The sequence below is a fragment of the Falco punctatus genome (assembly GCF_963210335.1).
Source record: "Falco punctatus genome assembly, chromosome: 2".
Taxonomy (NCBI): Eukaryota; Metazoa; Chordata; class Aves; order Falconiformes; family Falconidae; genus Falco; species Falco punctatus.
This window is the reverse complement of record NC_137581.1, coordinates 10366167-10379292: the sequence shown is the minus strand read 5'-3', so window position 1 is coordinate 10379292 and position 13126 is coordinate 10366167. Positions and strand designations below refer to the sequence as shown.

At 40.0% G+C, this 13126-nt stretch overlaps 1 protein-coding gene across 2 annotated transcripts in view; it reads right to left on the bottom strand.

Annotated features, from left to right (window-relative positions):
* The window catches only part of LOC308059548 (N-acetylated-alpha-linked acidic dipeptidase 2-like), a 35810-nt gene extending 22684 nt beyond the window's left edge, over positions 1 to 13126 (bottom strand). For both annotated transcript variants that reach the window (XM_080377056.1, XM_080377057.1), the window contains exons 1-8: positions 10725 to 13126; positions 9081 to 9192; positions 6293 to 6479; positions 4776 to 4877; positions 3859 to 3984; positions 2989 to 3175; positions 1735 to 1828; positions 1357 to 1455 (exon numbers count right to left, since the gene is read on the bottom strand). In XM_080377056.1, the coding sequence (XP_080233182.1) occupies positions 1357 to 1455; positions 1735 to 1828; positions 2989 to 3175; positions 3859 to 3984; positions 4776 to 4877; positions 6293 to 6479; positions 9081 to 9192; positions 10725 to 10806 (989 nt within the window). In that variant the 5' untranslated portion in view covers positions 10807 to 13126. The remainder of the gene's footprint in view (positions 1 to 1356; positions 1456 to 1734; positions 1829 to 2988; positions 3176 to 3858; positions 3985 to 4775; positions 4878 to 6292; positions 6480 to 9080; positions 9193 to 10724) is intronic.

The following is a 13126-nucleotide window of genomic DNA, read 5'->3' as shown; positions in this document are numbered from 1 at the left end:
CCATGTGCAAGTGACTTTCTAACTAGACTCAGAAGGTTCATTTTGATATGGAGCTACTCTGAGAAAGAAGTGTATGTAGGATTAGCCCACATTTACAAAAACTGTTACTCTATCAAGTGGGAAGATGTTAAAAAGTGCATTCAGAAATATTTCCCATGGATATATTTTGTGGATGAATCATATTGTTTCTTTTCTCACTGTTGCTCTTCAAGACATTCCAAACAGCACCTTAATTATGTCAAATATGCTTTCTTATTTATTTATTCCTACTTTATTCATTTTCAGCTAGTGTTAAAGCAGAGCAGAAAAATGATAAAATTGTATATCAGACATACTCTCATTTTGCGGGAGGCGGAGCAGTGATAATGATACAACATTTTTACACACTGTTCGTTGTGGTCCACTACCAGTCCTCACAGAATAGTATCTCATGTAAACGGAAAGTATTTTTATGTGAAAAAGTGATAGAAAAGTGATCTTTAGCTTTATGTACTGTAGCTTATCAGTTATAAAAAAGGAAGTACGCTATGACAGTCCCTGATCACCAAATGCAATTGTAATGCAGCTTGGTCTGCCGGAGAGCAACTCTTAGTTCTGAAGACTTGGAAAGCTGTATTTCTCTGTTAGAGCTGAAAAAACGTAAACCGTGAACAAACTGGTTGAGCTGGTCAAAGGATAGTTCCTCCCAAACAAATTAGCAAGATGTATGTGCCTTGGGCTCTTCTATCCTGTTATTGCTTTCAACCATGGGGCCTGCCAGCTTTGGGGCACAGTTAATGAACTCCCAAATAATTGCTACACTTCAAAGCTCTAAGTTCATACAAACCCTGGGAGGCTTCCAGTGGAACTTTCCCCTTTTTTTTTTTTTTCTTTTTTTTTTTTTTTAAGGGAAACATATATCCGAAAGAACTACTGAATTGTCAGTCCTTCCCTGTTGGACCGGTACAAGCTGGTTGTCCTATTCCCTTGGTCATCAGAAACAGAAAAGAAAAAACAAACTTGAAGTGAGGAGGGAGTTTTGTGTTAATTCAACAGCATTAAAAAATGCCTACTTAATTCTATATAGCCTTTTAAAAAAGGACCAGTGAAACAAAAGTAAGATTTAAAGTTGGGATGTCAGGGCTGGACCTACACCCTCTGAATCTCTCTAGCTATTGACACTGGGAACACTGAAAAAAACCCATAGTTTTGATAATTTATTTTTAAATTCTAATAATTATCACCAGGTGTTTCCCACTCAGAAGGAAGTGAATTTCTCCAGAATATCTCTAGATGCATTGTTTCACAGTCTTTTTCTTGTTGAGATTTCCACCCCACTCCCCAATATTTTATACATAGGCAAGTGTTAAAACGGACCTTGTAGAAGGGTTGTCTGCAAATCCTGGCCCAATGTTATAAGACACATTGAGACTTCCCTTCCAGCTGCTGTCTGGAGCTGCGGGTCCTCCCATTGCACTGCCAAGTGAAAACCAAGACAAATGGAGTTGACCAGTAGGCTAAAACTTAAATTCCCTTAATGATTACTGCACCTAAACCAAGATGAGTTTACAAACTTCTTAAAAACATATGCTAGAAACATATTGCTTTGAATTTTCCACATTTTCTGAAGCACATGCTACTATAAAAGAACAATAAGTACAAGTAACAGCATGGATTTTGCCATCTTAGTACAAAAAGTTTTGCTGCACGTTTGTGAATACTGACTTCTGGTGAAGAGGACTGATGTATACTCACCGTAATAATACTTCTGCGTCATGATATCCAATGGGATGAACTGGGATTTTGGGAATCCCTACACCTTCATTAACTTTATACCTGAAAGCATACTCTGAGAAACCAGAACAAAACATCAAGTTTGTAGTGCTCTTAGCACCTTTCACCAAACTGGAAATACTTTTGAAGAGTGCAGCCACACAGTAGCCACAAGCATGCATCGTTTTTTTTAATTCTTACATCATTTCTTAGATACTGCTTCTAGGAAACCAAAATGTAATGACAGAACAACTAACCCAATAGTGCATCTGCCCAGCTGTGTAAGAGAAGTCCCCACTTTTGATGCAAGGCTAGATTTGTTGTCCATCCATATTATTACAGCTCCTCAAAGCTGACTGTGAGAAAACCGAGCTGGTGTGTGAGGTGAAGACGGCCCCTGTGCAGCCTGCTGGCAAGCTGCAGAAGACATCCACAGATGCATTTACCTATGTTGAAGACAGTTAGTGTCCCTCTGAACCTGTTGGGTCAGACACACGCAATCTATGCTGGCTTTTTTCAGTAGGTTGTTGTCTTACGCACCCAAAAACCATCACACAAACCAGTAAGCTTTCCAGAAGCACCCCTGTATCCCCATCCCATCAGCAGACAGGACTGGTAGGCATCTTAGTTCAGACTGAGTTCAGGATGCCTACAAGCAGAAGACAAGCACATAGTGCCAAGTTTCAAAATACTCCAGGCTACTGTTATTTTTACTATTTTATATATTTTATATATATATATATAAAAGAAAAGAAATTTTACTCCCTGTAAAGACAAATTTAAACTGTTTTTCTGCTTGGAATTTAGGGTCAACAAGGAAACATACCTTCAAGCAAAGCTGTTACTCCTCTTTGATGGTAGACTACAATTTAGTTTAAACTGGTCCTCTTGGGAAACACAGATATTTAAAAATGGCTATAAATTCTTGCCATTTTCTGCTGCTTCACAGTCTGTAAACCTACATGTCCTGCTTTTCTAGAAGTTACAAGGCTGGGATCATACAAAGAGATTTTCCTAAACACTTACTTTCCCTGCCTAACTCAAAAGCAACCGATTGAAAGGACATACAGGTAGAATTTAGTCTGCAATAGGAAAATTAACTCCTGCTAAAAATAACTCTAATCAGCTCTTTGCTTTACATCTTTACTGAAAATAAATTATTTTCTAGTGCCACAATAATTTTCAGCACCAGTTTATAAATTACTTGATGGCCCAGGGTACAGATCTTCCACTCACCTTTTGCAGGATAACCTGGTGTTAAAGGGTCCCCAGCTCCATTCAGGTTTAACACATTTCCACGCTGGGCTCCTCCACCTGGAAGGTTCCAGCCATTTGGATAAGCCTCTACTCCTGGGGCACAGTAGTCAGCAGGGTCTGAATAAAGTATGATCCCTTTGGCTCCTGCTAATATGGCATTTTTAACCTGTGAAATTATTTGCCTTTAAGAAATGTCTTTTTGGGGTTTTTATCTTTTTGTCTTTTTTAATGTGGTAATAAATCTGAATGTTGCAATTTACTCCCATGAGGATATAGCTTTAGAAGCTGTGTATGTGGCAGGGTGAAAATGACCACAGACTCAGCAGAAGAACAAACCACAGTGAAGCACAGTATGTTCGTTATTGGTGTCACACCTTTACTCATAGCACAAGACTGAAATAAAGCACAGGACATAAAACTGAGGCACAAAAACTGATCACTACCCTCACCGTCCCACTATCACCAATTTTGTCAGAGTTGTTATCTAATGTCAGAAAAGTTAGTCACTCAGTCTGTTTGCATCAGACTCCTTGACTAATATTTCTTCCAAATATTGCAGTTCTATGGATACAAAGTGTTAAAAGCTTTGGCCTTACAAACTACTCAGTTCCCTAAAGGAATCTCTTGCAAGAACTGCCCAAGGAGTTTGCAGTCATCTCAGGCTCAGGAGATTAATAAATTCATCTGGTTTTATTGTTTTGGAAGTTATTCTTAGAAGGCAGTCACAACGGATATATTGCAGGCTTCCTTCTGCTCCTGTGCTCCAGCTTACAGCCCCCATTAACTCCTGCCAGCACTACCAGGAGCAGTCTCTGATCCACAGAGGAAAAAATAAAACACGATCCTTACTTTGTTTCCTCGGAAGATCTTCCCATATCTGGCAATGACAATCTTTCCTGTGCAGTTAATTCCCATGTCACGCTCCAGCTTAAAAAAATCTTCGATACGGCCATAATTCACATACACGAGATCTGCCTGCACAGGAAAGAGAAGCAGTTCATGGCAGCTGGTCATTCAACAAACAAAATATCTGCTTTCAGAAATACACAGTTTTGTTCACTATGTATGATATAGTTGTTGTTTTGCATTTCTACAAATGAAATTCAGTGCCCATAAAAACAATAGCAAAAGATATCCCTAATATTCTACAGCAAGCGCAGCTCACACTGCTGACATTTCTGTATTATCCTGCATTTAACATCAGCCTTATAAACGGGTTGGAAATTAAACCAACATACTTCGCTACACTGACAAACTCCTGTGCCCGTGAAAAAATAGTGGTATTCCTTGCATACACAAACACTGCAATGAATGCAACATCGCCCTGACTTGTTCCTCCATCATGAATTACCACATTAAGTGAGGGATTTTTGTAGCCTTTGAAGATACGCACTTAATCCAAAATGTCTCCTGAATTTATTTATATATTACTATTTGTACCTAAGACTTAAACAGGCCCTCTCCATATGATCAAGTAATGTGGAGTAATCTGAGATGTATCCAGAATTTTCCATAAAGATAAAAACTTTTCATTTATTATATGATTCAGAGTTCTAGAAATCTGAGAAAGCTTTTTTTTGTAATAGGAGACTTCTAACCTTCACACGGTATGTGGCCTAGCTGTCCTTAAGTGGTCTCTTATACTAATGGTTAATTAAAACTATTACAACAAATATTTTGAGAAGTTGGAGCAATCTACCCCAGCAAGTGTTTTGCAGAATATGACTTCAGCTAATAATAACCTTACCTAATTTTTTTTTTCTTACCTCTGGCACTCCTTGTGCTGAAAAAGCATTATAGGGTGGTAGTATATCAGTAACATTTTCATACCCTTGTGGAGGTTGTTCAGACAATGATGTATTGAAAATCTATCAATAAAGAACAGAAGTCTTTGGTTAAACACTCTACCTCCAGGCACAGGTTTGTAGACTAAGCTTGGCTATTGCAAATGATATGCCAGTTTCCATAAATTGTCAGCAAAAAATACAGTTCTAACTAGCACACGTAAGTTCAAACTAAAAACCAGCTAGAGATGCATAGCTGATTTTTTATAACAGAATGTAGATATGAATACAGAAAGACAGATCGCTCTGTATTTAGACTTCACTCTGTATTCAGAGATGTTCATCAGTCATTGCCTGAACCTAAGCAAAGAAGTAGCTCAAAATTGCCAAGAGGTGGTGGCGATCAAAACACATCTATTTCATCCATGCCATCACAGGTATTTTTTGTGATTACTCCCACCTGCATTATTACTATTCCCTTGACCTCTTTACTAGTTACACTCCTGTTAAACATGCTGCCTTTTATCACAGTCTGTTGTAACACATTACCTCAAGGTTCATGTCCACTCTGTCACCTTGTGAGATTATAGCTGAGAGACTTGGGGGTTTCTGGAAGAATTTCTCCATTCTTTCACCTCTAAGATCATGTCATCCCCGAGCACATACATATTCCTTAGTTTCTACCAGGGCTTTTTATCCCTACCTATGTGCTATAATGCTTCTCTAGCAGTCCCATCTCCTCTCCTTTCTCAGGCTCCCTGTCAGATTTTACATCTACTTCTTTATTCCCCTGGGTGTACAAAATGAAGGAGGTGATTATAAACAAACTGTTCGTTATTACTTCCACCACTAACTTAGGAGACACCATAGGAAGCCAGCAGGATCAGGTGCTTCATACAATGGGTAGTATCTGCGTGGCATTCTTTACCTCAGCATACTGTGGAAGCAAAAATTGCACAGATGTTCGAGCAGGGTTTGGATAGATACTTGGAAGAGAGATCTAATGAGGGCCACTAACAGGTTAAATACTTGGAAAAGAGGTCTAATGAACATTCTTAAACCCTAATTACATCATGCTCAGAGAAGCCCTGAGCTGAAAACAGCTAGACACTGGAAGAATTGCATGCCTTAAAAACATTTCTTTGTTCTTAAACACCGCTGTGCATCCACTTAAGGCTGTTTATGGAATATTGGATATTGGCCTAGGTGTATCCTTAAGCTGAGCCAGTATGGTCATTCTTACATCTTACTGCCTACTGGTGTTAATTGCAGCCTCTCCAAACACCCGCTCTCTACCGTATGAAGCACTGAGATTGCAGCCACTCTGCTCTTCTGCTGCACAGCCAGGAAAACCTTTTCTAAATATGAGTTCCCTTTGCACTGAATTTTTTTCATGCTATAAAGCACATGCTGCAGTGACTGGATGGGAAAACAGAGGAAGGTACTGCTTCTTTAAAGAAGTCTTACGTAAATACAGTTTAATCATTAAGTAGGATCACCTCATTCCCTTGATCATCAATTATTGAGATGTAGTTTGGCTGTTTTTCATTTGGGTACGAAAGAAGCACATCATAATGAACAAGTTCTGCTGAATCCAGTCCAAATTCCTTCCACTGGCCTTGAATTTGCTTGGCAAGAAGAAGATTCTGTTCAGTTCCTGCGAGGTGAGGCAACTTGGTAAACAAGCTAGAATAAAACGGAAAATTGCTAGTAAGCTGCACAAGCAGGGAGGCACAACAGCAAACTAGGATCGGTGTGTACAAAGCTTATCTTCATGCCACATGCACAGACAGTAAGGTCTTATAATTAAAGTCCAAGCTGTATGATGTGATTCTTTATCAGGGTCAATTTATCAGGATAAGCACAAAATGTATCAGAGCAGAGGATCTTTCCTGAGGCCTTAAGATGATTCAGCTGAACCCTTCTGTTTGCATAGCAAGAATAGCCACATCTATGCACAAGCAATGAAAATCAGTGTCAAAGACATTCAGCAAAAGAATATGAATAGTATCCAAGGAGCAGAAATTGATACAGAAAAGCTACACACTCAGAAAGGAGCCCTCCATATAATTCTGGTATCTGATGATGGGCTTGTACATTGTTGGCATAACATGTACTAGTAAGTTTAACTTGAATATAATTATGCCAAATTATCTGCAGTCATGTTCTTTTTTTTTTCTTAATCAGAAGCCTGAATAATAAAAGCCTTATTAAGAAAATTTACATCCAGATGAGATATAGCATATAATGTTGATAAATAGTCAGAAACAATATCCAGACCCTCTGGGCTACCCTACAGAAATCTGTCTACAATTTGTTTGGCCCACAGAACAAATGAGTTATGGTGAATGCTGATCAGTCAGCTGGGTGCTAAGCACCAGCTTCAACTTCCCAACAGGCTACTTTTGAATGTCTGCCCCATGGATATCAGATACCATTAATTACCGTTAATTAGTGGCACCATATACCATGATTAGTACTACTCCACCCTGTCCCTTCTGACTATTTTCAACCCACGGAAGAACTTAAAGGTGGGCACAACATCAGCCTTTTTCAGTCACCAAGGACCTCTTTCAATCACCAGAACTTGTCATAGACAGCAGCCTTGCAATCATAACACCCAGGTCAATCCCACCTGTGCCCCTGGATTGGCACACATCTAGATTCTCTAAGCAAACCACAACCTCCAGCCCTGTGCTATTGTCTTTCCCTCTCTTCAAACCGTGGTGGTATGCACCGTCTGGAAGCAACCTTTGCTGAAGCTGGTTGCCTGTCTTCCTCTCGCACATTAATGCTCTAGAGCATTTTAAATACCTCTTAATTCCTTAAGTACTCTAGTTTAAATAATACATGTGTTATCAGGAAAAATATACAGAACAACACGGGATGCCTTTTTTCAATTTTTCACTTCCAAACAGTTTCATCCTTTCCAGAGGTATGATTCAATGCTAAGGTCCAAGTGCATTTTCTGAGACTCATAGTTTGTTTTCCCCACTTGACAAAAGCAGATTTGGTAGTCTGAAAAAGTAAGAATATGGACCAAAATTCTCAAGTTCACATTTTTTTATGCTTTTAACAAACTGTTTGGATAGTATATTAATATAATTTTTCTGCAGTTCCTGCTTTGTATTTGAATCTAGGAAAAAAACCTGTATGATGCCTTTGGTCCATCATCTAAGCAAGCAGACAAACCACATACCATTAATGCCCGATGGCCAAGAAACTTTAGCATAATTGCAGTGCTATTTCATGCTGTTGTCAATCTCTGTGTTGCCTAGATTTTTACTCAAACATAATCTTCAGGAACCCTCCAAGCTACTGAGAGCAACAAAGACCAAATAAGATAAGGCCTATAACTTAAAAAGCTAATTGATGTTAGAAATGTAACCTTTAGAATAAATGTACAGGAATCAAATTTGTCAGTAATCCTTTGATGTTTTTGATGCAGCTGCTGGCTTACATGCTGAATACCATGTTACTAACCAGAGGTTATATTTGTTTACTTTTTGTGTGAATACATTTGTTCGTCTGTAAAAGATATAAATATGTACAATAATATTTTTTTCATTACTAGTAAAATACACCGGAAAAAAAGAGGCTATTTCTATATCCCTGGCATCTTAAATAGTTTGGAAAAACCACATGGATGCACTAGGAGACAAAAAAGTATATTTAAGACTTAACCAACCACATGCACATGCTGTGCATGAACGGAGCCCTTCATCTTCTGAAATAGAAGACAGGGTATAATGGGATCTCACGCACCCAATTAACAGCACGTTATCCAATGGGGCCACACCAAAGGAATTACCAGTTCTAAGTATACATGCAACCTAGTGCCATGAAAACTATAGCATTTTTAATGCTACATTTTTAATATATTCATTTTCTAATTAGACTGTAGCAAAATCGTCTCAGTCTGAAAGAAAGCAAAGTTATCTGATGTTAGAGCTTCAGACCTTGTGAGGAAAAACCAAACACACTGCATTAAATCAAGACTATGGAAAATCATAACAAAAAAGAATGATAAGCACTGGCAGTCATGCAGCTTGAGGGAAGTACACTTAACAGTACAACTACTCCAAAAAGCTAACTTAAAAACCAGGGAGTGGGGGAACAGACAGGCTGTGTTCCGTCACCTTCTCCCAGATATTCTGTAAAAACCAAATACTTTCAAAGCACTTTAACAGCTCTGCTTTCAGAGGCGTGTTCTTGAAGACGGTGTTATCACTTCCTGACTTTTGTGACTGATAAAATTATTTAAAAACCAAGATGCACAGGGCTTACCGAAGAAATTGCTTGATGTTTTCTGCTTTCATTTCAGCCACAAGTTTCTGTCTCACATTTTGATAGACATCTGTAGTGTTGGGGTCTTTTCCAGCTGGTTTTGTAAACCATCCTGAAACACATTTGAAAAGCTGTCTTCTTAGCAAGAACCCTGGCCCTCACATATTTGAGCCCATGTGCAGCCTGAAGTACAGGACAGTTTCATTAAAACCACGAGATGAACAGGGCTTAAAGCACCCTCTATCAGTATTTTCTGGCTCAAACACAGAAGCAGAAAAGTAAAGTATACTTCATTGACTGAATTGCCTAAAGAATGACATAATTAAAAGACCACACCTTAAAACTCTTGTAAATACTGTCCCCTTTTCAAGGCAGATTCACCTATCATTTATTTTAAAGTACAGTTTAAATTCTCAAATAACTGCTTGCAGTGTGAGGATATTGCTGATACTTTTGATGAAATTCCCTTATTTAATTTATACATATGTTTAAAGATATTTAAAGATATATTCAAAGATAAGATCTCGGATTCAATAGCCACCCTGACAGCATTATAATAGTTATAGATTTGGGGAAGGGTGGGGTTAGCCTTTTTAATAATTAAAAGAATAATGTTAACCAACCCCCCAGTCAGTTTTAAAAAGTTAAAGATTTTTCAGTAGCCATAAATCTAAAAGGAGTCTATCAACAATACAAATTTGTCTTAAAAAAAAACCCCAACAATTCTTTTCATTATTAGAGCTAGAAAATCCCAAACTGGGAAAACTGTCACAATAAAGCCAAGTATATATGCTGTCATATGCATAATATATATGACCTGTTAGACTTAAATGCAACTTTAGTAACACTCTGAACGTAACAGTGATGCTGGATCAGACCAAAGGTCCATCTTGCCTGGAATCCTGTTTTGGAGCATGGCCAAAAGATGAAGTTCAGGGAAATGTGTAAGAATAGCATAGGCACCAGAAATTTGCAGCTCAGGGATCTCCTAAATCAAACTAATGTTTTTTATATTTAATAACCCTCATGGGTTTTTCCTTCATGCTTTAGCCTTAGGTGTGTGCCACAACAGAAGTTTAAAAAGCACAGATGCAGACATGCAATTTTAGAATTAAAATCAAATGCTGCAAGTGACTGCATTAAATAATCTAATACTCTAGTGAAGTTCATGGTACATGATGAAAAATTCAGCAACTCCACTCTTGGATGTCAGTCAAAACTCCTCCTCCTGTACATTCTGCCCTTAATTTCTAAAATAGTAACTGAATAGATGCATTTAAATAGATCTTCAGTAAAAATCAGGAAATACAAATAAAATAAAAATATCTGGAGATTTTGCAACCACGTAAGTCTCAATTTCTTCTATTAAACTTTCCTCTTTGAATGGCTGACTGCCCGTTACGGGATGCTGTCAATTCACCGGGGCTCGTCTTGGGCTGAAGCCCACGGCCATTATATTCCTCACTCCCTAAAGACCAAAATTGCTAGAGAGAACATCTTCGAAAAACAGTAGGATGAATATTTTATAACATCCCTAAAAGCAGTGAAAGCTCCCTGGTGGGGAGTTAATCGCAACAGGGGTTGCACATAAGCATCCATAGAGGGCAAAGGCTGCAGGCTGAACCCCTGTGTCTCTGTACTCACCAGCAAGAAAGCCCAGCAAGAAGCAGCCCAGCAGCCCAGGGCAGCCCAGCCATGCGCGGAGGGTGGCCTTCCTCCTGGCCATACGGGCACCGGTGGCCAGCAGCTTTGCGGGATGTGAGGAGGGATGGCAAGCAGCTGCTTTCCTCCTCCTCCCTCTCCTCCTCCTCCTCCCGCCCTCAGCCCCAGGGCTGACCTTGGCTGCTGTGTCTCTCAGCTCTCGTTCTGCCTAACCAGCCTTAATCTCCAGATGACGATGATTTTCTGAGTGCAATAAAACACTTCTTCATCTCAATCCACAGGACAGTTTGTGTGTAGCTGTATGTGTATCTCTGTAACAAATATGCATCTAGACTGTGCGCCAAGCAATGCATAAATACTAATTTAAAGGTTAATTTCTATTAAGTATCAGAACTTTCCAGTTTTCAAAGTTCCTGTTTTAGGCTTAACCACAATCAGTATTTGTTTCAGTGGAAGTGGCCAAGAGATGAAATGGAGGAAGGGAAAACTTGTTTTCTCTTTACCCAGGAAGCTCTGAATTGCTCCCCTTTGTAATCTGTGGTTACATTAATCCTTGGCAAGTGATGAATACTTAGAGCAGCTCAGGATACAATTTAGATTAGCCAATGGGGACACTTCCAGGCATCCAATTTGCAGCTGGGAATAGTTGCAAAATTATTTTCTATATTTTCTAGCTTTTTACATTTTGGATTACAAGGTTCTTAGGATCAGGTTTTCCTAGACTAATTCAGCCAAATCCATCAGCATCTCATGGGAAAGGACAGAACTTCAGCCTAGGGAATAGTCAAGATAGTTTCATAGAAACATAGAATCTTCGTATTTTGTACAAACTTACCCTGGCCCTGCATGTTGCTCCCTGCTGGTGAGTTCCTGCACAGCCATACAGAAGCCAAAACTGATGCTTCTGGAATGGAGGACCTGCCCATCGTGAAATGAGTTATCTGACTAAAGACAGGAAAGCTTTTCTGGGAGCCTGCCCATGCTCTGAGTTCTTACCACTCACCCGCAAAAGAGTCCAAAGTAGATACATTTTGTGAAAGACATGGCAATGCTTCAAGTATTAAAACTTCCTTAAATACACTAGTTTGAGCTGAAAATATTCAGGAAGAGCTGAAAAGACTGGTTAATGTCCTAATTACTTCACTAAGGCTTTTCAGAGATTAGAGAAGAATTACACCACTTGGGTATCATGCACCAGTCACAGCCACTGTCATGCATATGGCTCGATGTCTTTGTTCAAATGATAAGCACGTCCAGTCCTGTGATCTGTTTTCTGTCATTTCCCAACTGCTCATAAGCCATCACAAATTCTGAACAGCAAGGACTTTTCACACCAACATCTCACTTGACATATACAAACCAGATGGAATTCCACCTACAGAACTTATAAAGAATGAGCATATTGATGTATTATTAGCATTTATATAGAACCACAGGTGTAGGACTGACACATAATAGACAGTAAAGTGACAAGGGCTTTTTGAGATTACTATCTAAATTAGACCTCACATGATGATAACATCAGTGGAGGAAGAAGGTAAGAATAGCAAGAGTGAGAAAGCATGAAATGTATTTATTTCTATGCCTACATATTTTAAAGTGATAAGGGCATCAGCAACGTTGAGGCTGAAATATAGCAGCAACCAAATAGCTTCTACCACTTAAAATACAGCCTTAATACTATTAGTTATTAGTTGTGGCATGTTCTTACATTCCATGGATTGGCCACTGGTCGAAGATATTATGTTCCATTTAAAATCAAGTATAACATAGAGTATAAATCTATGCCTTGAATCACACATTCTCCACAACAGGACAGGGGTGGGAAACAAGATGAAGAAGCTTATGGGTTGAGACAAAGACAGGGACATCACTTGCCAATTACCATCATAGGCAAAACAGACTCGCCTTAGGGAGAAATAATTTAATCTGTTGCAAATTAAAGTTGACTTTGGTAGTGGGAAACAACGACAAAAATTACAGCAGCATCTCCCACACAGCACCTGGTCTTTCCAGCTTAACTTTACTTCTCCACTCCCGGCTCCCCCACGCCGCAGAGCTGCCGTACCCGACGCAGGGATGCAGGAGGCCCCCCGGGACCCGGCCAGATGCCCGAGGGTATCTGCAGCGCTGGGAGCACCGGCACCGCTCCGCGCAGCCGGTGCTGGGTGCCGAGCAGAAACGCCCAGCGCCGGCCGGGAGCCCGCGGGTGCCCCGGAGCTCCGGGCAGGGCGCAGCGGCACGGGGCGGCGCTGGGCTCAGCCCTGCCCTGCGCTGCGCGGCGGCTGCCGGCCACGAGCCCTCCCAGCACCGACGCGGCGCTGCTGCGGAGCCGGCTGTCGGGGTGACGGCCCTGCGCTGCGCAGCCAGCTGTGAGCCAGCTG